Source organism: Lutra lutra, chromosome 12 (assembly GCF_902655055.1).
Source record: "Lutra lutra chromosome 12, mLutLut1.2, whole genome shotgun sequence".
NCBI lineage: Eukaryota > Metazoa > Chordata > Mammalia > Carnivora > Mustelidae > Lutra > Lutra lutra.
The window spans coordinates 25,835,015-25,862,955 of NC_062289.1; the positions used below are offsets into that span (position 1 = coordinate 25,835,015).

General features: G+C 54.1%; 1 protein-coding gene across 6 annotated transcripts in view; it reads right to left on the bottom strand.

Moving 5' to 3' along the window:
• The window catches only part of CTIF (cap binding complex dependent translation initiation factor), a 286,875-nt gene that overhangs the window by 108,661 nt on the left and 150,273 nt on the right, over positions 1 to 27,941 (bottom strand). For all 6 annotated transcript variants that reach the window (XM_047696738.1, XM_047696737.1, XM_047696734.1 and 3 more), the window contains one exon: positions 24,556 to 24,632. In XM_047696738.1, the coding sequence (XP_047552694.1) occupies positions 24,556 to 24,632 (77 nt within the window). The remainder of the gene's footprint in view (positions 1 to 24,555; positions 24,633 to 27,941) is intronic.

A 27,941-nucleotide genomic window follows, 5' to 3' on the forward strand; every position in this document is an offset into this window, starting at 1 on the left:
GGGCTTGGAGGGCGTCCTCAGGGGGCCTTGGTCCCGGCAGCATTCATCTGCTCTCTCTTCTCTTCAGGGGTGAGCATGGTCTGAGGGCAGAGTCTCTCTGTATAGCTCAGTGAGGCCTTTCCTTTCAGGTGGGAAATGAAGGTGGGGCTCCAACTACTGACCTGGCTGAGGAGGAATTGATGGGATTGGGCGGAGAGGAATTGCAAAGCTATGGGATGGGGCTGGGCCTGGAGCGGGTCCTGTTCTCATTCCTTCAGTTTCCTGTCCAAGGCACTGATAACCCGTTGTCTGAATACCCGTAACAAAAGAGAGGGGGACAGGGGCGGAGTCAGGAGCTGGAGAGCAGAGGTGGGCCACTGAGGGTGGGCCACCAGGCTCCACTCTAGCTCTGTGGCTATTGGCTGTGTGCCCCTGGGTTAGTGAAAATACCTCTCTGGGCCCTAGTTATCTTTTCCAGTAATAACAACAATAGTAGCAACAACTGTGACAAGGAATGACACTTGAATGGTACCTTCTAGGTCCAAGGCACTCTTCAAAGAACACAAATCAATTTATTCAATCATCTCCACAACCCTATGGGGTAGACAGCCACCTTAGGATCCTCACTGTACAGCTGACCAAACAGGCCCAGAGAGGTGAAGTCACTTGCCTTGGTCACACAGCAAGAGGGTGAGAAGCTGGGCAGAGCCCAAGCTAACCTTCCACATTTGTCAGAGGGGCTAGAGGAGGCTAGAGAGAATGAATTCTAGGGACTCGTTAAGCTCTAACCTCGAACGCTGTGATATTTCTACAGGCTGTTAGTAAATTTTTAATGGTCTGTTCTTGGCTGTCTCCGGATTCCAAAGGGCTGACCACCATGGGAGAGAGGTATATGGAGTGCAGCCCACTCCTTCCGAAGCCAGAGCCTCTCTGCTCTCCGGGGACACAGAGGAACCATCCGGGCAGGCCAAGGGCAATGACCTGAGTAGCCGCATCTCCCTGACTGCCGGCTATAAAGCCCTTCTTCCTCCCGGTTGTACTGCTGTAAGGGCCACGGGGGAAACAGAAGAATGGCCAGTATGACCCTGTGGGGTGGGGTCTTGGAAGATGGGAGCCGCCTCACAGTGTGGGTGGGATTTCTGAGGGTGACGAGCAGCCCCGCAGGAAGCCCTGGGCTTGGTCAGAGCCGAGGTAGTGTTCTGGCTCATTCTGACACAGGGCACACGGGCAGGGAGGGTGGGGTGGTGGGAAGAGATTCTGGAAAGTTAGGTCAGGACCAGGTTTGGGGGCTCTCAGGCTGATGGCAGGGGAGGAGCGGAAACTTGGTTTTGGCTGGAGCAAGTCGTGTAGGAGCCTACACATTGGACGGTCAGAGCTGGCTCAGGGACAGGGCTGCAGGGGTAGCGAGTGGGGAGCCACTGGATCACTGGCAGCCAAGAGAGGGCGTAGGAAGCTGAGCCGAGAGACAAAGAGAGGGAGCTGTCCTGGGGAGGCCCCTCCGGCAGCCTCCCCGAATTCAGGACCTGACTCTGCCTCTGTCTTGCTGTGTGACCCAGGTGAATTATGTTACCTCTCTGTGTCTCAGTTTCTTTGCTTCTAGAATGTGGATATCATGGTTGCCACCTCGTGCACCGTACCACAGTGCATTGTACCACGTGCACTGATAATGACAGAGCCCTTCAAACACAGGACACGCTCTCTAAGAATTCACTAAATACAATGCGTAGGCTGGTCGGACTTGGGGCCTGTCAGTGGGAAGCAATCTGGGCCATCCCAGGTGGTGAGGCAGGCATCTGGTGTATGGGAGAGGACAGGAGGTAGCGGGTGTGGAGCAGACAGGAGTCTATATTCCAATTATCAGCATGGCTCTCCCCATGGGTCCTTCCAGAAGGATTAACAAAAGGCATCTGTGAACTTTGAAACCATAGCCATTCACAGTGCAGCATCCCCCACAGGCCTCCAACGTCTGTCCTTTGTCAGGCCGCCATTTTGGAATGTCACCCATTCAGCATGGGTGCGGCAGCCACAAGGACTCACCCCAACTCCCATGAGTGGTAGGAATTTCTTTGACTCTTTAAAGATGAAGAGAACTGAAGAGGGATAGAAAGGTTAGCCCACCGGCCAAAGAATGAAGAGGGGTGGGCCGGGGTCTGAGCGGGATGGACTTTGGCCTCTCCCACAGCATGCCGCCAGGCCCGAGGCCCATCAAGCCGAAGTCTGCCCCTCCTGAAGGTGTCAGAGGCCACACTGAGTCAGTGTGCTCACTTGGCATCCAGCTCTGGGTTGGACCTGTCCCTCCAGACACCTCGGTTTTCATCAATAATCCATTTTGCCCGATGCTAACTCTCCCCCACAAGTCCCTCTGGTCTGTTTCAAGGCTCTTGCACCAGGAGGAATCATGTCTATCTGACGGGTTTTGGGGAGGGCGAGGAGTAATTAATACTCCCCTGGTGATGACATCTAAGGAATTTCAACATCACATGCCCAGACGTGGGAGGAGCCTTAGAGACAGCATGACCCTGGTTTGCCCAGGACTGGGGGTTTCTAGGGATACGGGCCTTTCTGTGCTAAAACTGGGACAGTCCTGGGAAAACCAGGCCCCTGTGTCCACCTGGTTAGAGACCAGCAGATTCAGTTCCCCTTGGTTGGCCAGTGAATCAGTGGAGGCCCCAGAGAGTAGGTGGCCTGATCAAGCTCTTGCCCTGCCTTGGCCAAAGAGATGGTCGACCCAGGCCCTGACTCCCATCCCAGGGCTCTTTCTATCACGTTGCCGTGAGGTGAGACAAGAGGACATAGGGGTGGCAGTGCCTGGCCTTCCTCTGCCATTGGAGGTCGAGTCAAGAAGGTACGTCCAACACCCTATACACTCAAGGCCAACCTGTGACCAGACACCCTGCAAGGAGGCACCTGAATGACATGTCAAGGATCCTTGTTTGTCCTGATTTGACTTGAACCAAACTTCACCTCCCAAAAGCACTCTACACATGGGCCACCATGACCCTAGAGGACGGCTTAACATCTGTCACCATTGCCCCTCTACCAGCTGTGGCTCAATGATACAGGCCTGAGCCTTCCTAACAAAGGCCCAGAGTGGATGCTGGAAACCAACATTTCTTTCTGCTTCAAATCTGGACACTGATGCTAGTCTCTCTTGGGTTGTCTAACAGACTTATTTCTGGGCCACGGCATGAGGGCGGGCACTGTAAAGCTGGCAGGACCATAACGGAGTGCTGAAAGGCCCCAACAGCATAAAGTCGGGACCCTAGGGCAGTCTGGCTACCTCCTTGTCCTCAGTATTTACTGAGATCTACTGTACACCAGCCCTGGGGATATGATCAGGAGTAATTTGACACAAAGCCCTGCTCTTGCGGAGCTCATCTTCTAAAGATGGAAAGAGAGAAAGGGAGAAAGTGATGATAAACAGAAGAAACACATCATGTACACACTAGAAGGTGTTAAGTTCTATGGAGAATACGAAGCCAGGAGGGAGGACTGGGAATGCTGGTGTGTGATGGGAGCATCTGTGTTATGAGGCTACACCTTTGTCAGGTCTCATCAAAATGGTAGTACTGAGCAAAGACGTGAGGGAGGAGTCATGTAAATATCTGGGGGAGGAGCAATCCAGGTAGAGGGGACAGCAAGTGCAAAGGCCCGGGGCCTTTGGGCTTAGTGGCATGCTCAAAGCCTCCAAGAAGGTCAGGGGTAGTTGGAGTGCAGAATGTGAAGGGGATGGTAGAGGATGAGGTCAGAGGTCATGCGAACCAGGTCATCTGGGGCCTTGTAGACTACTGAAAGGGTTCTGGCCCTTGTTGTATGTACAATGAGGAACTACTGAAGGATTCTTAACAGAGAAATGACATTTAAAAAGACAATTTGGGAGACCAAAGAGGTTACAGGAATGATCCAGATGAGAGCCAATGGTGCTCTGGGCCACAAGGGCAGGAACAGAGATGGTGAGAGGTGAGTGGAGTTTGGATTGGGTCTGAAGGTAGGCCTAGCAGGACTTGCAGATGGGCTAGACCTGGGTAGGAGAAGGGGAGAAGTCAAGGATGTCTCCAAGGTATTTGGTCCCAGAAGCTGCAAGGATGGAGCTGTGTTACCCGAGCCAGGGAGACTAGGAGGCGGGTAGAAGCTCACTCTCGGGTCTGTTGAGTTTGAGAAGTCTCTTAGACACCCACTCTACCATGTTGAGGAGGATGGAGGATCCAGGAGCCTGGAGCTCAAGGAGACGGCTCCCCCAGGAGCTGGCCGGACACCCTAGCTCAGCCAGCACACCTGCTCTCTTAGGCTCAGCAAAAAGCTTGTTTTTATTTCAGTTTAATTTTTATTTATAGCTATGTAAACTATTTACACAGTTCTAAAGTCAAATCTGCAAAATGAGGACCTAGCTTCTCCTCCTCTCCTCCTTTTGCCTCTATAAATAACCATTTCATTAGTTTTCTGGTTTACCCATCCATTCATTATCTTACTATAAATCAATATGAATATATACTTGTATCTCCTTTTCAGGGAGAAACACAAGTGTACTGTGTATACTTTTTCCACTTTGCTTTTTTCAGTTACTATTATTTAAGGTCATTCATTTCTCTCTTTTTATTTTTAGGATGCCCCCACCCACCCACCCCCTAACTTTCATAGATTTTTAGAGCTGTCTGTGCCATGGTGGTTCAATTCTAGCAAGCCCCAGCACTCTGGGTAAGCGGCAAGCAGTCCCTAAGAGCCCATGTGCAATAGCTCCTAAGAGAACGGGTTATTCTGTGGTTTCTTCCTGTTTTGAACTTTTGGAACTCCCAGATTCTTGAGATAGGCATAGTGGGGCCTTGTCATACGTGAGGAGAGGTATCAGGGCAGAAACCACGGACTCAGGTCATAGTTGGGCTCTGCAAACGTCAAGTGCAGACGTTCCCTCTTGCTGCAAAGTGAGAAGCGTGGACAAGACATTCTCTGTGACCCTTGGAGTGGACACTCTGGTTTTTAAGAGGATGCACAGAGGCTGATCTTAAATGGCTCCTGGCAAAATCAGCTTAGGGGGAGGCAAGAAGGCAAGTGTCCCCTCACTGGCTTCTCGCATGTGGCAAAGGGCTGCTAGGTGATACGGAGCCACGGGCTGGGTTTTGGAGACAGAGATGTGAGCAGGAGGCAAGAGCGTGCTTACAAAATCAGGGGGTCCCTAGGAGCAGCCAGCTGGGCAATACATTTCCAGGGAGTTCACAGATGCCAGAGTCAGAGTGGAACAGCAGGTGACCGGGCAGCTGGTCAGGATGGCTGAGGGCTGAATGCTCCCCCAGGGAGGCAGAGGCTGAGCCCCCACGACTGGCCTGCCCTGAGAGCAGGCTCCTGCACTCTTCCTGCCCGAGGCTGGGCCAGGGTCGCCTTCCCCAGGACGGCCGTCTGGAGCCTGGGGGCTCACTGGCCACAGTGGTACAGACCCAGAAAGTTCCCAGAGCATGAGCATGGAAAAAATTTCAGATCTGGAGCCACCCATCCTTTCTGTTTTTCCTTCTTTCCCCACACTCCGAAACACAACTCACACATGTAAAGGCAAGAGGCCAGGAAATAAATATGCCAAAAAGAAAAATCACTGGAAGAAATAGAAAGAGCAAAACTATGAGCCGTCCCAAAGTGGCAGCCTGGGTGGGGCTTCCCACTAAGCTGTGCCTCACACGCTCGGGCTCAACGTCTTCTTCCAGCTTCCATCCACAGCTCTGATTTCCGCTCGCAGCCGCTCGAGGCAGGGAGGGCCCCGAACCCTGGGGATTCCGGGGGGGTCTACTGAGTGGCCTGCTGAGAGCAGGATAGCTGGCTGCGGAGCCGGAGGGGCACAGGCTCTCATACTACGCCCTTCACCTTTCGAATCCCAGACGTCAAATCCACAATCGCCAAGCTCATTAACCACAGCCTGTGGGGCCATGCGGAGAGGAACAGGGGAGAGTCATCCACTCTCTTCACTGACCCGGTCTTGACTCAGTGTATCTTGGAAGAAAGACGAGGAGGTCTGGACGTTCCCACCCAGGGCCAGCTCGGTAATTACAGGTTTTCATAACACTCCAGGAAGGAGCCATTGCCGCAATGGAGAAGCAGGGGAAAGGCTTCGTGGCAACCATTCCCAGGAATGAGTCCATCCTAACCGCTGGACCACCCTGGTGTGCCCTTTCCAACTCCTCCGCTTCCTCTGACATACAGGATAACAACCGGCCCAGCCCTCCCCCCGGGACTGTCCGTTCTCCCCTCCACAAGCACACGAGATGTATCCTGTTCTGGCCCCAGATCCCCGGGCCGGAGCTCCTGGGAGCACAGCAGGTGGAAGGGGAGCACTTCCCCCTTCTGATCAGACCTTAGCACCACCGGGTAGACGTTTTTAGCATGACCTATCTTGATGGGGGAATTTAATCACCATCTAGGGCTCTGCAGACCTCAGCCTAAAAGGATGGGAAATGGGCTCTGGGACCCAAGACAAAGATCTGAGGCTCCCTGGGACACCAGGAGATAGAGAATCTGTTCATGTGCCCTCTCCTCGCTTCTCTCCATCGTGGCCTTCGTCCTCAGTGCCACCCTCCGTTAGCGTCATGCTTTCCAACCATGTGCCTTGCCCCTGCTGTCTCCCTCCAGGGATGTTCTCTCCTAGACTTGCTGCCTGGATATCTGTATACAAAGTATCCCAGAGGCAGCTGTAGCTTCAAGTGTTCGGTCTAAACCCTTTGCTCGCTTTTGAGGCTCTCGGAGGAGGGCACGCCTCCCTGACCTGCCCTCTCTGCTTGGGTGCTGTCCTGTCCCATCAGGCCCCACTGCTCACCGTCTCTGAATCCCACAGGACTTTTGCCTCTGCTCAGTCACTTACCAGGAACGCGCTTCGCATCCCCCTGCCCTCCACTTGGCCCCACTGAAGGGACAAATCACATTCTGCCTCCTCCAGGAAGGCTTCTTGGCTGCTGCGGTAAACCCCAGAAATCCTTCCTTTTTCTCAAGTCCCAGGGCCTATGGCCTGCATTGTACTATTAAACACACACACACACACACACACACAAGGGCACACCATAGACACACATACACAAAGACACATGTATGCAACCGTATTACAAAGCAAATTGTTCAGCACATCTCTTTTAAAAAAAATAATCTCTATGCCCAACATGGGGCTCAAACTCATGACCCCGAGATCAAGAGTTGCCCGTTCTACCAACCAAGCCAGCCAGGTGCCCCTGTTCAGCATATCTTCATCTTCTGTCTCTGACTAGACTGCACACTGGGATAGACGTAGGCCTGCAGGCACTCAGCAGACCACCCCCCTTCCTGACCAAAGCCCCCCTTTCTGGTCCTGCTCACAGGCATGGCTCCTACCACCCAGGGATTGTGAGGTGGGGAGGCCAGTTCTGCAAAGGGCTTCTGTCTCAGAAACAAAACTTCCCTCTCTGCCCTATGATGCTGCTCTGATGATAAGCAGGAGATATGTGAATCCTGGGATCGGACTCATTTTCACGTAGCTAAGCTGACATTATCTCTTTGACACAGCCACGCTGGAGGGGGGCAGCCCTGACCTATTTCTGTGGGCAGTCATTGCCAAGAGAAGGAGTGGCCTTGAAGGTTTCCCCAACTCCCAGCCCTGGGAAGAAGGGATGGGGTCCCCAGCCTCCCTTCTGGCCTAGCCCGTCCTGTGTCGGACTTGAGCCAAGGCTCACAGGGAAGTCTCTGTGGCATCTGAAGAACCCAACATCCCTAATGGCCTTGCTGGGACCTAATCCTGCCTTGGGGAGATGGCTGGCTCTATTGCCAAACATTCTTTAGTGGGACTCCAAATTGCCATCCACCTCCATTGGAATTAAGACCACTGTTAATGCAGAGTCTTAGGATGAGAAGCAGGGGGGCACCTGGGGGACTCAGTTAAGGTCTGACTTTGGCTCAGGTCGTGATCTCGGGGTCCTGGGATGAAGCCCCGCATCCAGCTCTATGCTCGGGGGGGAGTCTGTTTCTCCCTCTGCCTGCCACTCCCCCTGCTTGTGCTCTCTCTTTCTCTCTCAAATAAATAAATAAAATCTTAAAAAAAAAAAAAAAAAAGATGGGAAGTAGGCCTTTACCCAGGAGAGACGTGGAGAAGGGCTGGGCCAGTCATGATTGCTGGGGAAAAGGGGCTAGAGGGGGAGTCAGGGCGACCACTCTGAAGTGTGGGCACCTGCTCGCTTGCGGGGGAGGGTCCCTGCAGGCGTGGCCCAAAGGACACGTCTTCCACATTGCTGCTTGTACAAAGTGAAAAACCTTGGGCAGACTGGGAGAATTTTCTTCCTTCCTGACACTCCCTGTGGCTCTGTGGTGGGCTGGGCCAGTTGCATTGTAAATGCCCACCTTGGAAGGCCTTCACCAAAGCTGGTAGGCCCCCTCCCTGGCAGCCAGAGACTCCTGCCAGGTCACCCGTGTTCCCACGACTCCTCCTGACCACAGTGGCTCCGTGGGGCTTGGGCATGGCTCCGACAACCCCAGAGGGTCCATCTCCCGACCCTGTGCTCAGCAGGCTCCTCCAGGAGAAGAGTGGCTGGCCAGGAGCCCAGCTGGACCTGCTTCAACCCCGTAGGCTGGGTGGGGGGATCTGAGGGATTTCATGGACATGGGAGGTTGCTAATCCCAGAACGGACGGGCAGGACCACAGCCACGCTCGGGCAGGACCAAGGCCCAGTCATTAGGCCCCCAAGCCTGGCCTTCAGTTCCTCTGCTCCTTTACCACTCTCATGCTGTTTCCAACTTCCCTCTCTGCCCCGCCTCGCCCCCATCCCTCATCTGCCATCTGTCTCGATAAAGTCAGTCCTGAGAAGGTGTCCAGGAGTCTGGGGATATTAGTTCCCCAGGAAGGCAGCTACACCTTGCAGGGAGCAGAGGAAATGTGGATTTTTAAGGCACTTTTTAAGGATTTTAAAGAAGGCAGGCACTAATGCTGGAAGTCCAGGCAGCCGAGGCCCAGCACCTCTCAAAATAACATTCATTCACACTATGATTATTCACACAGTCAACGTGCAGATGGAAAATCCGTGGAGGGTCCACTATGCCTCTACGGAGGGCACAAAGAAGACTGGCACCCCCATGCTCACATTAGTGGGTGCCTCCTTGCGCCTACACTCTAGACAGACACCCTGGCGGGGAGCTGGGCAGCCCCGTCCCTCGGTGGCATGGTGGTGCCGTGTGGAGGGCACATAAGACACAGCGTTGGCTGGCTGGGCCATCCTGGTCTGCAGAAGACACGTTGCTGTGATCCCAAAGACCTCCAGAGACTGAATGAGAAGACTCATGTCCAGAAGGGGGCTGGTCCGGAATGGGTCACCAAGAGCAAGAGAGCCCTCTTAGCCGGCAGATGGTTTGGGGCTGCTATGTTAGCTGCAGGCTGCAGACTTTGAGAAGAGGTCCCACTGTTGTAGGGGACAGGCTTTGCCGCAGGCTTCCCCAGGGGGATGCTGGAGGCCGTGGCTGTCCCTTGGCAGGCATGGGTCTGGGCTGGCCAGCCCTGTCGCTGCGGCAAGACCTATCCGGACTGTGCCGCCCCCACTGCTGGTCCTTCTTCTCCTTCCACCTCTACCTTCTCAAGCCCTGCCTTAAAGACTGCAGGGAAGCAGGATACCTGTGACTTCGATGTTCCCTCTAGCCTCCCCAATTCTGTGGCTACCATTAGGTGTCCCTGGCTACTCCCAGGTTACCCTGAATCCTGAGGTCTCCCTCCGCAGCATTTGTCAAGACCTGCAGCCTCCAGGTCAAAATGCATCCCTGGGGACCTCTGTCCCCTCTGGGCAGGCAGCCAACAGGGTGTGTGAGGCTGATCAGACCGTGCTCAAGCAGGAGGCCAGCACACTAGCCCGAGATGTGCGCCTCTTGGATCTAGTGCTGCGTTCAAGGACTAGAGCATGCTGGGGAATGGGGCAAAACAGTCCCTCTCTGCTGGCTTTCTTGCTACCTCTCTCTCAGGGAGGGACCCTGGGCCAAGGCACTCATTCTCAGCAGGGAGGGGCAGGGGACATGAGACCTGTGAGAGCAGAGTGAGACCCGTGACTTCACTGGCTGTGTCTTGGTCTCGGTTGTATGGCAGAAACCAATTTTCTTCTCTTTGGGCTTGTTGGAGGATTTGTGAAAATCTGGATCAGGGATTTGCAAACGATGGCCTATGGGCCAAATCCCCCACCATCTGCTTTGGTGAACGAAGTTTGTTTCGCTCTCTGGTCCTTTAGGGGTAAGTTTGCTGACCCCTGATCCAGACAGGATGCCTAGAACCAGGGGCACTCCATAAGGAGCAGCTGCAGTAACTACTTTACGATAATGGGGACAAGGGGACAGTGGTTGGGGGGACAGTTGGGATGCTGGCCCCAACCTGATCAAAACTAAGGAGGTCTTCTATTGGTTTATATTCTTAGTTTCCATAACTCGGTGCCTCTCCCTGTTCCCAAGGATGTGCCCTGGGTCACTGAATTGGGACTCTGCACACACCTCTCTCAGTGATGTCCCCGTCGGGTGTGGGGGAGGCTACTCAGCTCCCAGGGGTCCTGTTGGCCCACAGAGAGGGTCTGAAGGCCGTTCCCCAGGGGTAGCATTCTGTCTGCCTCCAGCCATGCTTCTGAGCAAAGATTTGGAAGCAGCGGTCCTTGCACGCTCTGGAAGCCCAGCAGGGTGGCTAGAGTTCCTCGCCCCCAGACCCAGGACAAAGAGAAGCAACCCCTTCCTGAGCCCCCCTGGGGGCCATGTGTGCGCAGTGAACCCCTGTTTCTTTTTCTCAGCTTCTTCCTTCTGCTCTCCATGCCTCCTCCCCCTACCCAGATGCTCAGACTGTCCTACCTCAGCCTCATCTCCTCCCCCAGCCAGCCCAGGCCTGGCTCTCTGTGGCCCAGGAGGGTTTCTGCAGAGTCGGGCTATCTAACAGAGCTTTGGGCAAGGACAGAGACTTCCTCTACCTGTACGGTCGAGCACAGTAACCATCGGCTATGTGGAGCTAGCAAGAACTTGAAAAGTGGCCGGGGTGACCGAAGGACAAATTTTAGTTGACGTTTCAACTCACGCAAATAGCCACCGTGGCTACTGTACTGGACAGCACAGCTTCGGTCAGACGACTTGTTATTTCTTCATTACACGACTCCACCTGGAGCCAGAGGGCCCTGAAGTACCTCTGGTGGGGGGGGGGGGGCCCTGCAGACGGGAAGGGACAGACTATAGAGGGCCCTCTCTCGCCCATCACCACAGTTCCCTTGCAACGCCCACCAAAATGTTTCCAGTTCTGAGGGAGGTCTCTCCTCTCCCTGCTATTCTGAACCCCAAAAATATCTGCTCATCAATCCCAGGCAGGATACCCCTCACTCAGACGGCAGACAACCCCAAATCATCTTGTATTCTGGGACGTGTAAAAAAGAAGCACGTGTCTCCCTGCATGGGGCCAACGGCACAGAATCCTGTGGAAGAGCGTCTGGGTATCCGAGTCAGTTCTGCAAGGTCTTGAGGAAACCGCGTGGCCTCTCTGAGCCTCCCTTGTATAACTCTTAAGATGGGGACACTTGCCTGTGTTTTATTTGCTTCCCAGACCTGCTGTGGGGATGCTGGGAGGAACACCTTGGAAGACATCTCTCCTTGGGGTGCTAATATTTGTATACTTTCTGGGGCACCCTGGTGGCTCAAGCGGTTAAGCATCCGAGTCTTGACTTTGGCTCAAGTCACGATCTCAGGGTCGTGAGATCGAGCCCCGCATGGGGCTCCACGCCCAACATGGAGTCTGCTTGAGACTCGCCCTCCCTCTGCTTGTGCTGTTTCTCTCTCTAAATAAACAAACAAAATCATAAAAAAAAAAATCTGTATTCTTTTCTCTCCTACCCAAGGCAGACTTCCCTGTCAGCATCTGCCAGATTCGAGGATGTCAGTATGCTTCCAATTAAAGCCCAACCTTCTATGATCACTGAGATGATAGCGCTTGAGGGAAAAGAAGTATGTGTGTGAGTGTGAGTGTGTGTGTATCCTGGAAAGTTCCCTTTCCCTGGAAGTACCTGTCAGACCCCCCGGAGGACACGTATGTTCCAAAGCTTAGACAACAGCATCCTTTGGCTTAACACCTTCCCCAGGGAGGAAGTACTCTCGCTCACGGTCCACTCTACAGAGGAGCCACGGACGGGGGATGGATGAATGGAGGGGAGGGTAAGGAAGACATTGTCGGAAAGATTCGAAGTTGAACCGCAAAAGAAAAAACACCAAACACCTCACACCCACTCAGAGCTACTGGTGGATTTTACTAGGTCATTTAAAGTGGGGGTGGGGGGTTGGGGGGAAAGCGATGACACAGAAAGAACTAGAAACAGATACAGATGGTCGCCATCCCCTGGTATTCACGCTCATGTTTCATCCTTTCCCACACTCTACCGGGGTTAGTCTGTATGACCACAGAATACAGCAGAAGGGATGGGATGTCACTTTTGAGATTAGGTTGTAAAAGATATGACAACTTCTCTCTGTCTCGGTGTGTCTCTGTCTCTGCCTCTGTCTCTCTCGGATCACTCATTCTGTCATGCGCACCCTACAGAGAGCCCCACATTGCAAGGAAATGAAGCTTCCGGCCAACAGCCACTGAGGAACTAAGGCCTGCCAACAACCACGTCAGTGAGCTTGGACGTGGACCCTCCAGTCCCATCTGAACCAAGTTTTCAGATGATCACAGTCCCCGCCAACAACTCGACTGCGATCTCCAGAGACACTCTGAGCCCGAACCACCCAATTAAGCTGCTCCCGGATTTCTGACCCTTGGAAACTGCGTGCAATCATAACTGTTTTTTGTTTTAAGCTCTGCATTTTGGAACCGTTTGTTACACAGCAAGAGATAACCAATGCTAGCGCCCAGGCCAAGCTCCATTTCCAGCCTCCTTGGACACGGTAAATGTTGGGAGTTCCTGGAGCCATCACACACACACAGCTATGCTCACAGACTCGTGTCCCCTGCAAACACACATACGCGCGTGTGGGTCCTCAGCTGTGTACTCCTTGACATTTCATACCTGCTTTCCAAGCATCATCCCATTCGAGCTGCAGAACAGTCTTAGAAGGTCAACGTCCTTTCTTACAGATGAGAAACACGCCCGGGGCAGGTGCAGAAATGCCTCTGAGGCTCCATGTCTAGCAACAGCCCCAAACCAAGTCTGGACAAGTCTGCACACTCAATGGGCCACCCACACATTTGGCTGCAGTGACTCCTGCTTTGTGACTTCCAGAAAGGGAAGATAGGGGCCCAAGGGATGTTTGCTTAAAGTGAGGGACGGTTTTAGGCCTTTAGGAGCTAAAAATCCTGTCTTCAGAAAATACAACCCATCCACCCTCCCTCCCTGCCTCTCAACCCTCCCTGTACTGGTGTCTCAGGGTGCTGGAAACTCTCAGCCCTAGATCATTCTCTTAACTCAGATCAAATGTAAAGTGACCTGCTCTGGTTACCCATTAAGACCAGGTCGACCACTGACATCCCAGTTTATAAGATGGGAGGCAAAATCAGAAAACCTGGGGGAAACAGGCGCTGTTCAGGAATAGTGGGAGGTAGAAGTGGCTTCCTCCAATTGTGTCAGAAGAAGCACCACAGTAAAAATAGACTAGAGCTTCAGCCAGAAGAGTGTGCCCCAAGCTCCCCTGCTGTCCCAAGGGTGGTGGCATGGGAACTGGACAGGGGGGCCTTCGGAGGGAGCTGGCCTTTGTGGGCCCTGCCTAGAGACATTCCAGCGATCACCTCCCCACCCCACTCTTGACTGAGCATCCCCCAACCTTTCAGAACATCAGGGCAAAGTCAGAATTCTGCCCTCCACCTGTCCCATCCCCGCTCTCTCCTCCTAGCCATGGCTGCAGCTCATGGTTCAAAGGCCCCAGGTGTCCTGCTCCTGGTGACGAGGCTGTGCCATCTGTTCCCCGATGCACGGAGCCAGTCTAGAACACATTTACTGTGGCCACTGGGCCACCAGACCAAACAAACCAACACACAGCCCCATACTGTATTTTTTCCTTCTCACAACATGCCTCATCTTTGTTTTGGGTCCCACACATCTTCCTGGAGTTCAGCGCTGGCCCGGCAAACAGAAAGTCTGCAATCAGCTGAAAATTGTAGTTTGAAGACAGCTCAGGGGCTGACGTATTCCCAAGGGAGGGTGTAACTGTGGATAAGATGGCCCCCCCTGGGGGCCTGCTTTTGTTCTGGGCTCCCGTGTTCACCTGGAGAGGTGGCTCAGGATGCGGGGCCCCGCCCTCCCTCACACCACTGACCCAGCAGCTCTAGCATCTCCTGGGGCCTCCCCCCATCCCCAGGTCCCTCTGATGCTGCACCTGCTCCACGTGAGCCAGAGAGCTGGAGGGAGGCAGGCAGAGCTCTCTGGGTGCAGGCCAGGCCTGCCTCTGTGGGGAAGGTCAGGCAGGAGGACCAAAGAGGCCCCAAAAGACTTTGCGGGGTAGACAGTGGGGCAGGTGGGACGTATGATGGGAGGGAACCCGCAGGGCGACAGTTGGGTGGGAGGGGTCCTGCGCAGACAGAGAGCACAGTGAAGCCCATGTAGCAGAAGGGAGGTGTGGGGGGATGGGGGGCAGGGGCAGGCAAGAGGTGCACGCCTCCAGGGAGTGGAGGGGAGGGGGCAGGTCTGGATGAAACTGGTAGGGGGTTCTGAAGGTCCAGGAGGAAGGTTATATGCTGGCAGGTTCCTTCACTGCTCTGTGCAAGCTACTTTCCTCATCTGTAAAATGGAAATAAAAACTATGTCTTTCTGGGGGTTGTGGGGGAAGATAATCAATAATTCTGCCCCAAACTACTCAGGTGTTAATGTTTTAGGGGCTGTAAGTTTTAAGCTGGTAAGTTTGAGTGTCCACCTACAAGCAGACCTCCAGAGCTTGCCACAGCTGTGGGCCTGTCTGCTCCTGGTGCTCCGGCTGTCTGTCTCTCCGGCTGTCTGTTCAGATCTACTTGGAAAGAGCTGGCAGCTCCATCCATTCTGCATTTTCAAGGGCAGTGAGATGCCTGCAGGTGCCACCTGAGAGATGACCCCTGGGCATGCAGGGGACAGGGGACACCTCGGTCTTCATTTCCCCCCTAGGGGAATGATGCCTGTGCTCTGAGAGGGTAGAGCACAGGCATCACCTCCGAAGACCCAAGGGTCTATCTTCTTGAGTTATTTTAATTCTGTTTGCTGATGTCTTGCCTAATTGAGCTCCTGCATCACTTCTGGAAACCAGCCCCCCCTTCCCCCACCAAATACTCCAAACCATAATAGTGGCCACCTTGGCTTCCCTAAAACACACTCACTGGAATAAATGACTACACTTAAATTACTAGGGAAGACTCAGAAATAACTCCTGGAGCTCAGGGTAGACGCTGATCAGGCAGGAAGCCTCCTTGGTATTTTTGAAACCTGTGCTCGCATCCTCGCTGGGAAACCCTGGGGAGCGCACCCTAGGCCCGGCCCCCGGGGACTGGGGGAGCAGAAGGAGGGGCGCTTGGCCCTACGGCCTTCCCTGGAGAACTGCCCACCATTCTAGAACTCATAACACCCCTCCTCCAGCTTCTCACCAGGTGGGGCCCCCACAACCCTGGCTACCGAAGGGACCTCCTAAATATGTCCATGCATGAGTCCTCTGAACCAGGGAAGGGCTCACCAGGTGCATCTGAGCCAGAGCTAGGGTGCGGGAGGCAGAAGGTGAGTGGCTCTGTCAGGAAGGTCTCGTCTGAAACCTTGCCATTCACTCCTTCCTTTGAATTGTGCACTAGCTCTGCACTCAGTCCATTAGAAAACACCAGCCCCATGCTGTTCACCACTGGGGCACATGAGTTAATTAGGGAGCTATGCAGAAGGCTGGGAAGGACCCGAAGAGGGAGGCGGAGCATGCTGGGGAGGGGACAGAGAGCTTTCCGCAGAGGACTGACTGGTTGGGGACACAGGCTCTGAAGGCAGACTGCTCGGCTTTGCTGTCTGGCTCAGCTCCTGCTCCACTCTGTGCCAATGACTTGCCCCACCTGTAAAGTGGGAATAAAACCAGTATCTCCTTGCTAAGGCTGGTGGCAAGACGAGAGGAGCTGCTATTTCATAAAAGGCTCAGTGTGTCCTTAATGCGGTGAGCATCCTGGAAATTCCTGTTAAATTGCTGAGTGACTTCTGGAGGAGTGAGGGTGGGCTGGGGTTGCCCGGGAGGGCCGGTCAAAAGGCCCCAGAACCAGGGGCATGTACCGCCTGCCTTCTGAGTGAGGTGGTCCCAGGCAGCATCCCATCTCCAGCAGCCAGAGCACCGGGAGTATGGGCACTCGGCCAGGTGGGCAGGGTAGTAGGGGGCCGACCTAGACCACACTGGGTCCTGGAAGATGCACACGGGGCAGCAGAAATGGCCTGCCTTTCTAGACCTTTCTGGAAAGGGCACAGGGGCTGAGTTGAAGACACCAGCGGCACTGGTTATTGGCACTGAAAGCCCCAGCTGGCCTCTGGGACTTCTTGTGTACCTGCCATCGATGTCACCTATCCACACCTCTGCAGGCTGTGTGTCAGTGTCCTTGGGATTTGGCAAGAAGAATAGGCTTGGGGAGGGTCCTTAGCGCCTCGAGAGCCACTGCTTAGGGAGGGGGAAGCTAGTCATGAAGCTGAGAGCCCTGGGCTGCCTACCACGCATGACACCCCCAGGCAAGGCTACGCAGACTTGGTGCCCGGGGCCCAGTGCCTGGGGACCCCCAAAGTTGCCCGTTTCCACAGGCTCCAACAAGGGAGGCAGGGCTGGGGGTTAACATTTCTGAGCCAACTCCTGAATGCCCACGATGGCCGAAACTGAGAGACTGAGGTCCCCAAGGAAGAGAAACTGAACCCACTCAGGTGGCTTTTCCTGGGGTATCCACCCTCCCTCTCGTCCCAGGCACAGAGCCTGTGAAGGTGGCATTCCTCCATCTCAGCCAGTTTCCTAGTCGGCAACCCTGCCACGGCCCAGGCCTCTAGGCGCGGGGCCCCCTGCTTCCACTTCTGCCAGCTCTCTTGCCTCCTGGTCCCTCTCTTTCCCCATCTGGCGTCTATGGGGTCTGAATACATCCTACGATCTGGAAAGAAGGCAAGAGAACGGACAGAGAAGGGCAATGCTCAGCTTTCCCAGAGCGGGCACAGACTGGGAGATGCCCACGGCCAGGGTGGGCAGGCCCAGCACCTGGGAGCTCGGCCAAAATGCACAAAATAGCCCTCCCACGGATACGGGCCCAGGCCCAAGGGACATGCTGGCCCTTCCCTGGGAGAGGGGTCCCGGGGCCTTGTTTTCTTTCCCACGAAGTGCGATGCCCAGAGCCAATCCCAAGCCTGGAGCATGTGCCAGGGAAGAGGGGCAAGAAAGGGCACCCAGGGAAGGGACATTGGCCACCTGAGTTGCAGGCCAGCCTTTCCAGGCCCTCTCACAGCCAGCTCTGCCCAGGATCGCAGCTCAAGGTGGCTACGTGGTCCACGGGAGGATCCAGCCATCATGACTGGTACAGAGGCTGGGGTCTTCTCTAGGCCTATCAGGGCTGGAATTTCATATCCATTGGACATGGATGTGGACATCTGGTTTCAAGAAATGAGCTGTTCTTCTTTCCAAGAGTGCCTGCTTGGGGGTGGGCGTGGGGGAGGGAGGAGAAGGAGCCTAAAAATAATTCCTATCTGACTCATGTTGCTTCGAATCTGACAGGGCTGCCTGCCAGGTGGGGGTCTGCCTGTCCCATTTTCTTATCTATCTTTAGCAGGGACTTAATGAGGGCAATTTCCTTGCTGGGATATAAAGACAAACCTCAGGCTATGGCAGCGTGATCTGTCGCACTGTCCCCTGGGCTCCTGATGACAGGGTGACAATGATGGTCACTTCAGTGCTAAGCAGTCCGGGGGATGGGTGAAGCTCAGGGATGGTGACATCCCAGGATGGGGAGAATGAAGCAGAAGTCCCCTCCATGAAACCCAAGCCAGGGGACGTCCCAGCGGGGAAGGGTCTTCTGCTCCTCCCTTCTCTGGCCCCCAGCTCTACCACCACCAGCCACACAAGATAAATCACTAGGTCTGAAATCCCATCCCTCGCAATATATTCCTTTACCTTGAGCACCTCCCCACGCTGCTTTAAAGAGCGATTCACAGGAGCAAAGTTCTACAAAGTCCCGCAAACACCAAATTAGGGAACACCGAACCGTTGCTCCCAGGGGATATACAGGGTTAGGTTTCTTCGAGCCCCTGGCCACCACATTTTCCCCATTTGATCAATCCATAAACTTGATATTATGTGTTTCTGCTCAAAGGCAGCTTGCTTAATATAGAGTGTTGATGCATCAATGGTGAACTCACGGTCAATAGTGCTCGATCGGTCCTGAAAATCCGTCCTCGGTACCAGGACTATCTATAACTCATGCGGGAATGACACTTACCTAACATGTGTATGTTTCTCCAGAAGGTACATCACAGCCTTCTTGCCTTTAGGAACAGTAGAAGCACCTCAGCACTACACTTGGGAGCACTTTAAACAGCAAAGTCACCAACACAAAGCACACACATGTGAACATCATGGTGCTAAATCAATTGTGAAAAGGACACTTGTTTGCGGGTCTAGGGCTGAAACACAAAGGTGGGGCGTCTCCTGACCTGACCTCAGCTGGGAATGTGCCTGTTGGGCAAGTCAAATTTCTTGCTGCCCCGTGCATGTCTGTGAATGACCTTGAAAGGACTGTGAATACCGATTTCGGAGGTTACACACACATTTTAGCAAGTAGGCAAATTTGCAAATATGGAATCCGTTGGTAATACGGACTGACTCTCCTTCCAAAAGGGCTAACTTAACAACTTGTGTGAATGAGCCAATGGCTAAATCTAGGGTTCTGAACGAGGTTATCTCCTGACCCATTCCTGGTTGGCAAGAGCTGGAACTTACATCCTTACAGGATAAACCTCCACAACTGCAGGGGTCATGTGTGGCACTGAAGGGAGTGACAAGCTCCCCTAAGCAACTGTGACTTACGGGAAGGGGGTTAAGGAGGCAGAGGGCATCCCTAGGGTCCTCGCCCCTGAGCCTAGAAGTGAGGAGAAGGAGGGATAAAGTGATTCTGGAATGGAACGAGGGGTTGCCCATACCCAGCGATGACCATCAAAGCATGGGGTAGTCATCAGGACGTGACAAAGAGTGGGCCAACCAACGGTTGATGATGGTCCTAAAATTGTATTTTCATCTTCTGAGTGAGAAGGAGGACAGAAGCACAAGGCTGCTGAGGAAGATGATGTACAATTAAGGAGGCAGCTGAAACAGAAGTTTGCCTTCTGTCAGACGACAAGTGCTGGCCCAGGAAAGGCAGACCCTGAGGAGCAAGCCTACAGCACCCAGGACCTAGGACAGGATGGTGGGAAACGATGGGGGCTCTGAATTCTCATCTTCTTGCCCAAGGGATGGAGCAATTTTGTTCAGGAAAAGAGAACTCTGCACTAAGGTCATAAATGGCCCTGGAACACATCTGAGGAATCTTGGAGAATGAAGTGCTAGAGACTGTGGCCGCGTGCATACAGTTCCAATTTTCCAAAAAAAAACCCCAGAAAAATACAATTATTCTTTCTCTCAGAGAGTCCCAAACAGATGATTTGGAAGAAACAGTGTCACCACTAATGGCTAGCACAGATTTACACAAAACCAGACCAAACGGACTGCCTTTTCTGAAAGGGTCACTTGCCCGACACATTTAGGGAACTCTGCAGACATCAAGATTCAAGGAATGTTTCCAGGGGTTTGTCGCATCATTCTGTCTGGGGACTGGACTTATCCATTAAAACATTTTTTTTTTTTAAAGATTTTATTTATTTGACAGAGAGAGGGAGCTCACAAGTAGGCAGAGAGGCAGGTAGAGAAGAGAGGGGGAAGCAGGCTCCCCGATGAGCAGCAAGCCCGATGTGGGGCTCAATCCCAGAACCCTGAGATCATGACCTGAGCCGAAGGCAGAGGCTTAACCCACTGAGTCACCCAGGCGCCCCCCATTAAAACATTTTTAATTGATATGTAAATCATACAACAGAATCTACCCTCTTAAATGACATAATTCAGGATTTTTAGTTTATTTACCAAGTTGCATATCCATCACCCCTAATTCCAGATGTCGTGTTCATTTTTATCAGTGACCCAGATGATGTCACAGAGAGCTTGCAAAATCAAATCTGATGGCTGACACTCTGCCCCTAGGGAAAGAGCCTGGCACCCAGGGAGGGTTTGGGCACCTGCTGCCAGAGGAAGGGAAGGAGGGATGAGATTCTTAATTGGTTCCACAATTAGAGGGCACCGAGCCACAGTCATGGTCATTCATAGGACAGAGGCAGCAAGAGTGGCCGGAGGCTCCAATCATCCTGCAGTGTCCAGGATGTGGTCCGATCGCACCACCTGGGGACCTAGGGAGGGCGTGGTGTGCAGAAGTGTGGGGACAGCTCGCTCTCCTGCTCCTCACCCAGCAGGGTCATCTGACACTTAGCTGGATGACCACGGCATTCTTTCCTTCTTCCTTCCAAATCTGCTTTGCACATGCAGCCAATGAACTGTTCTGAGACCTCACTTAATGAAACAGATTAATCTGGAGAACGGCTCTCCTGTGTCCCCAGCTGCGAGAGCAGTGTGGGATGGAACGGTAGTGCCTATGTTCACTGCCCTGCTCTGTTAGGAGGCTGGGCTCCAGAGGGTTGACAGGGGCTTGTATCACCCTGGGCCAGGGCCCATCAGGAATCAGGAACTCTGGCTTTTCCCTTCCACTTAGTTCAGCTGGGGTGGTGGCAGTATCGAGTTCCACCCTTCTAGGGCTGTGCCTAGGGAGATTTGGGGGGTGACTTCTGGGGGGTGGTAGGAATCCCTGGTTCCCGCACCTATCCAGCTGTGGCAACTTTCACGCTTCCTCCCAACCCCCTTCCAAATCCTCTTTCGTGGTTAGTACAAAGCCCACCTCCTCCGGGAAGCCTTCCTCAGCCATCCCCTGCTGGCTCCTTTCTCTGAACGCTCAGATGCTGCACAGTCACACACCACGTTCTGGTGGCTTCAGGAGCCAGAGAGGTTGTGCAAGCTACCCCTCTGGCCCCAGAGAGCAGGGACCAAGCCTGGCACTTCCCTGCTCTGCTCCAGAGCCCAGAATGTAGTACGGAGCACCACTCCATCAATCCCAGGAGGAGAGTTAAGTACTGCTCCCACTGGGATGTTCGTTGTAAGGGACCACCCAGTCTCCCTTTCAGGAACTGTGGACTCCTCCCCGCACCAGCTGCTGCACGTGCTGGGGCAGACACCCCCCCAGCTCTCACCCTCTATGGAAACTGCCTTGGGTGATGACAGTTGCTGGCATAAGATCGTGGCAGTGGGGATATAAAGACCTGCTCCTTTACTCCATCATGGGACAGCTCTGAAGTCACCTCCCTGTAGGGTCAGAACTCCCCGGCCAGACTGCCCTGCAGCCCAGCTTCTCCCTCTGCCCTACCCTGCTCCTTTCCCTTCCCGTCTACAGCTATTGCTCCAAAGGATGTGTCTCAGTAAGGGCCCTGCCCGCTCCTCTCCAACCCAGAGTCAGCTTCCCAGGGAACACAGACACTGCCGGGCCATTCGTTGCATCAGTTTGCTCGCTCTGCAAAATGGAGTGGGGTGGGGAGGGGTGGAGAGAATGTCTCGGCCCAGCGGGGGAGCACTCACTCAAGGTCAACACAGGCAGTGGGTCAGCAGCATGGCCATGACTCTGCCCTCTGGGAGCCCCCTCCTCTGCACCTGCTGGGTGGGTAGATTGGGGCGGGAGGGGAACCTCTGTAGGGCCCCCTCCAGCCGGCAGGGCTCCGGGGACAGAGCGCCCGAGGCGGCTGCGCTCTGAGGAGTACCTGAAATACTCAGTTAGTACTTTGCTATCACGAAATGCATCGTTTTGCCTGAAATCAGCAAATATCTTTGAGTCATTTCCCAAAAGAAAGAAGTGGTTACTAGTTGTTTAAAAGTTTTCAGAACATTTTTCAGGACAACGACCTAGGAACTGTTCAGGAGCTTAAACTTTTTCTGCAAAACAAGGAGAAGACATTCACAGTTCAACTTTAATCACAGGGCCCCTGGGAGCAGCCCCTGGAGTGTGGGAGCAGAGGGGCCCTCCTGTCTTGTCTGCCTGGGTGGTGGACCCTGAAGGGAATGCAGCGCAAAGCTCCCTGGGCTCCTAAGAGAGATCACAGGGGACAGCCCAGCCCCTCTGCAGCCATCTCCTCACCCCTCACCTTTCGATGCTTTCTGTGTACCTTGGACTCAAGAACGGGCCGGTGCTAAGCCCGTTTCTAGGGGCCTTAGAAGGATTTGATTGTTCAAGCCTCCCACTTCATAGACCCACTTTACAGAAGAGGAAATAGAGGCATGCAGCAAGTTGCCCAGGTCACAGAGTTAGTGAATGGGGGAGGCTGAATTCACATCCAGGGTCTAATTCCAGGGCATGCGTCTCTGACTTCAACAATTGGAACGAAAAGCAGCAAGGGCACGCCCAGCCTGGCCTCCCGCGGGAGCGGGGAGATGAAGCAGACTTCCTGCTCCAGGCTACAAGGCACCACACAGCCCAGCTTCAGCGACCAAGACATTTCTTCCCCGAGCCCATCTTGGGTCTAGCTGAACACCGTCTTCTTCCATTACCAGCTAGCTGCCCCTGGTTTGGGTCCCTCTGAATGCGACGCAGCTGCTCTTAGCCTCCGTGTCAATCTTTCATGAGTTAATTGGCGTGACCGTTCTTTCCCTGCAGCCTCCTCTTCCCTGGCCCCGTCCCGTTAGCCTCTCCTCCCGGGACATACTTTCCATCCCTTTAATCATCTTTATTGCCTCGCTTTGGACCCTGTCCCGGGTCCACATCCTCTGCGAGGTGCGCTGACCTAACTGGGCATTTGTTAACACAAGCGTGGCCCGGCGGAAGGTCAGCTTCCCCGTGCGTGCGTGTCACACCCCTCTTCCTATATTCTTGGGGCAGTGGCTGCTTTCCGGAGGCCTACCACTGTCCGGGGGTGGCAGGGGGCGGTCCCATTCAGACAGGCGGCCAGGTCCACGAGCCAAGGTGTAGCTGACCTGGAAGGAGAGCAGCAGCCTGCCACTGCTTCTGGGTCAGGGGGTGACTGTACATTCAAAGCTCGGGGACTCCCCGCACCTCCAGACACAGACTCAGGACCGGGGTAGGGGGCAGGGGAGGAGGGACACCCAGCCTCTGCTCTCCCTCTTCCCCAGTCGCCCGAGAGCCCCATTCCCCTTTTAGAGATGTGCTCCCTACTTCTTCCCTCCTGTAGGAGCCCAGAAACGAGGCATTAGCCTCCGCAAAGCAGCACAGCACTGAGGGGGTCCACACAGCAATCATTCTGGTCAAGCCTGGCCCAGGGCTTGGTCCAATGCTCCTGGCTCAGTTTCCCCTTTCCCTGCTGCTCCATAACATGCCTAGTGGTTCTGATTCCTAAGCCAGGATGGCCTTCCTCCTAGTTAGTGGTATGGCTCCTGTCTCCTGGGAGCGCCTCTCACCCGCTAAGTCCACCAGCTGATGACAAGGAGTCCTGGGGACCTGTCCTCCAGGCGGCCTGAGCTGTGGCCAGCACCCAACGTGCCTTGTTCAGGGCCCCTGTGTGGAGGGGAGGCCCAGGGACCCTAGTCAGCCACAGCCCTCATTTCAAGGGGGCAGGCACCTCCACTTTGCAAGGAAGGGATGTCACCTAGACTGTTCCCTTGGTTCTCTAAGAATATTCTGTTCGTTAAAGGTAAAACCACAGGCCATCCCTTTGATCCAAGAAGAGATTCCTTATAGAGGCACACGTCTCATTTTAATTCCCTGAGCAGAAGCCTTTTTTCTCTTTCCTGCTCTTTCCCTTCCTTCCTTTTTTTAAAAATGTTTCCAACCAGAAATAATTGATGCATATCCAAACAGAAAATACACTCTAACCCTGCTTTACTACGAATGCCCACAGACTACAAATGTTGCTCTGTACCTGGTGTTTTCCACTTGAAATCTACCACGAAGACTTTTCCATGCAAGAAAGTCCCCCCGGGAACAAAGGCAGGTCTTCCTGGGACTCCGAGCCCCAACTGCCTCGGGGCACTTTTTCCGGCCCTTTGCTATTACCCAGCACGCCGAACCATGGGGAGACCCTGGGTTCTGCCCAGGTTTAAATGAGCTCCTCCAGGCACTGGAGAGCAGGTGCACACGTGGCTGCTGATCTGCGGGTCACCTGTTACCACAGAGCTGAGCACAGCCAGCGACGACCTGCAGTGACTAGGGAAGAGCAGGAGACACAGATACCCTTGGAATCGTGAGCTTCAGAGCCTCCTGGAGGCCGTGTCTCAAAACACACGTCAGCTGAGACCAAGTCCCTTGAGGACTGCTGTCCTTGCTGCAAATGGAAAGAGCCTTTCTCTTCCTGAGCTGTGGAACCAGCACCCTGTCCCTGGCCTCCTGGAGGGATCTGTTTCCTGGGCCAGCCCCAAGAAGTGGGGCTCCCGCTTCCCAACTGGTACCTGACCCCATCGCTTCATCTCATGGGTATCAGAGGATCCCCGGGAAAAGCAAAACCCAGGTCAGAACCAACGGAGCTAGAGACAGCCGGCCAAGGACAGAAAACCCAAAGCTCTCGATGGAGTCTCTCCTACCTCCGGTCATTTCTCCTCCGTCGGAACAACTTCTTCGTGTGGGCGATCTCCACTTCGTGGGGCATCGGGTGATAGCCCTGTGTGGTGTGGGAAGAAGGGGGATGGTGAGTAACTTGTGAAAGAGAGCAAAGACCTTCTTAAATGTAACTATGGATGATAACATCTATGACCAAAAGGAAATCAGGAGTTTGGAAAGACTAGACTCTCACCGCCAAATCCAGACTGAAAAATGGAAACTGTGTTAGTCAATTTCCCACCAGGCAATGGTGCTGGAATTACAGGACTGAAGAACAGTAGGGACACAAAGGGGACCTCAGAATGTGTTATATCCAGTCACGCAAATTCCAGATGACAACGCTCAGGGCCAGAGGGATGAATGAACCCGCTCAAAGTCTTGCGGAGAATTAGCGACGGAGTTGGGGCCAGATCCCGGATTCATGACCGCATGACCAAGGACAAGTTACTTTTTGAATGCTCATGACTTCTCTGTGTTTCCTGACACACTGGGGATGTCAGGATCTTCTCTGGGCTGTCGAGGGGACCAAGGAGATGCAGCGCCTTGCAAACCCTGAGTGTCATGGAGATGCAGTGTGCTAGGACCCCGGCTGCCTCACCCTGGTCCAGGATGGCCCATCCAAATCCGCCCCAAGACCCTTATTCCTCATACTCCTGGGGACTGTTTAGGAGAAACAAGAAATACTTCAATACATCTCTCTTACACTTTAAACTGGGGAATATCCCAAGAATGGTCTTTTGTACGCTGTCATCGGTACAACTACACACCTATGTCAAGGTGAGAGATGGACCCTCTGCTTATAACAGGGGGCTGATTCTGCCAATGCCAGGCCCCAGGCAGAATGATCTGCAGAAGCTGGGCTGATGGTCAGCTCTGTTCTTAACCATCGCCCTCCCCCCAGCAGGAAAGTGTGTTATGGTGGGACATGGGTGCGAGCACTGGCATCACATTATGGGCAACCTGTAGGGGTGGGGGTGGGCAGGGTAGTGGTGGAGGGGACCTGGGCCTGGAGGGCTGGGGGGAGGGGGTAGTCTGACTTGGGCCTGGGATACCTGTGTACAGGTCTGATGCAGACTACACCCGGAGTGTCACCCCCCATGTGGCCCACGAGGCCCTTCACATGCACAGGGTGAGAGGGAGTGACAGGGCCCAGTGTGCTGCAGAGCGGTCAGTGAGCGTTCCTTTAGCCCAACCATCCGCACTTTATAGATGGGTAGACTGAGGCCCAGATCCTCTATGGTACCAGCCCTCTAGTTTCAGGCTCCACCATGGAGGGTCCCATCAGGCTGCCTTCTCAGGGCATAGCCACCAACCAAGGTGGGCTGGATGTTGACAGCTCTGGCTAGTCTCAAGGAGCTTCCCAGGGTGGGGCAGTAGGAGGACACAGGCAACAGGCTCAGGAGGACAGGGGACTCTAGCATTATGCATGCATCATGGCCTAACCTCCTATGGAGTCCATGCACATTCCCTACGGAGGGAATGCACATTTCAACATTCATTGTCATAACACCCCCTGCCTCCTACCCTGTCCCTTGCCTCCAATAATCTGGCTGAAAAGTCATGAATGAACTCTGGGCTCCAGACAGCCACAATGGGCCTCTGCAGCCTTAGGATGTGCTTTGTTTAATGGTTTTTCTCAAAGGATATTATTTGCTTTTCTTTAATACAAAACACAAACAAGGAAAAACACCACGTCTTCCCCTCTCATTTCCCCTCTCCCATCCTGACCCAGCTCTGGGCTGGCCCCTTCCCTCCCTCCGGGCCTCGGGTCACTGCAGGAACACACTGGGTGTGCCCCACACAGACAATGGAAGGAAGCTGAGGCTCCCTTTCAAGCTGGCGGCCTGGACTGGGACCTCACCTCGGGGCGGGCAGACGGAGCTGTCCGCAGCCCTGGGCCTTCCACGAGCCTGGGACGTGAGGCCGCCCTTGTCTGGGCTTCAGAGTCCGGGGATCTGCCCTGCACCCTGTCCTCATCTTCCACACACCATAGCAGGAGCAGCTGCCCTCGGGACTCCAATGCAGTTGCAGTCCTAGCTCTCCCCAAACTCAGTGTGGCCCAGCGGACCTGCCGGCCACTCAGGGCTTCTAATGAAGTGTCCATCCATCTATCTCCCCGCTCAAATCAATATATATGTGTGCACATGTAGACGAGGTCACAGTAGTCCAAGCATGGGCTCTGCAGCTGTACGGGGAGCAGCCAGCTCCTGGCTCTCCCTTTCGATGATTGTGTGACTTCGATAGCTAATCTCCCCTCGACAGCTCTCGGTTTGCACATCTGTCATAAGAGCATCAGCCTCCTCGGGTCCCGGTGAGGGTTAGCTGAGCTGATGAGGGTAAAAATAACGTAGCCTAGGGCCTGGTATGGAGCAAGCCTCCGTAGGTCTCTCCGGGGGTTTCTCCATCTCCCTCACCTTCATCATCTTCCCCATCATCCTGACACTTAGCTCAGGGCCGGGTGGGCCCAAACCGGCCAGGCTGCACTGGTCCCTCTCCTGGTGGCGCCCCCAGTCCTGGCACAGAGACTGAGGTGGTTTGCCGGACGATGGGGGAGCTCAGGTTAGGGAAGGCAGAGGGATGAGCAGAGGGCTGGTGACCCAGCTGTGGATTGGGAACGGAAAGCAGAAGTTCGGCTTGCGCCTTCTTTGGCCCGAGGCTGGCAGACCTCACGGGGAGGCCAGAAATCAACTAAAGAAGTGACAAAGGACAAAGTTTTGCACTTCTGAGGCCCTCCCTCCCCAGGAGCAATCCAGGCTGGGGTGCTGGAGGACAGGTCCCACCCTCAAGACCACTTGGAGCCCCAGGCTGTAGGCATCTGGGTGAACGAATGAGTAAGTGCATTGCACACGACTTTCAGGGGCTCCTGCAGGAGACGCGGCACACGATTCACACTGGCTTCCCTGGAGGGCCTTCTGCAATCAGCCACTCTGCCTCTCAGACGGGTGGTCGACACCAAGAGACACATACAACTCAGGATACTGCCCGCGCTCCTTCTAAGATGAGGGTGACTTGGTGTCAACAGGGGCAAAGACAAGGCCAGCCGATGAAGAAAGAGGAAATCTGTGCTCAGCCACACCCCTGCCATCAGGCTAGCTGCCTGCTGATCTGGGCTGGCAGAAGTTCTTTACTCTGCACGCAAATGTTCACGTCAACATCATTCACTCACAATAGCCGTGACTGGAAACACCCCAAGGGTCCGCTAACCGAAGGCTGGATAAGCAAAATGTGGTATGTCCATACAATGGAATATTATATGGCTATGGAAGGAGTTCCTTTATTTTTTTTTTAAGACTTATTTATTTATTTGAGAGAGAGAGAGAGAGAGAGAGATTGAGAGAGACTGGTGGTAAACGGAGAGAGAGAATCCTCA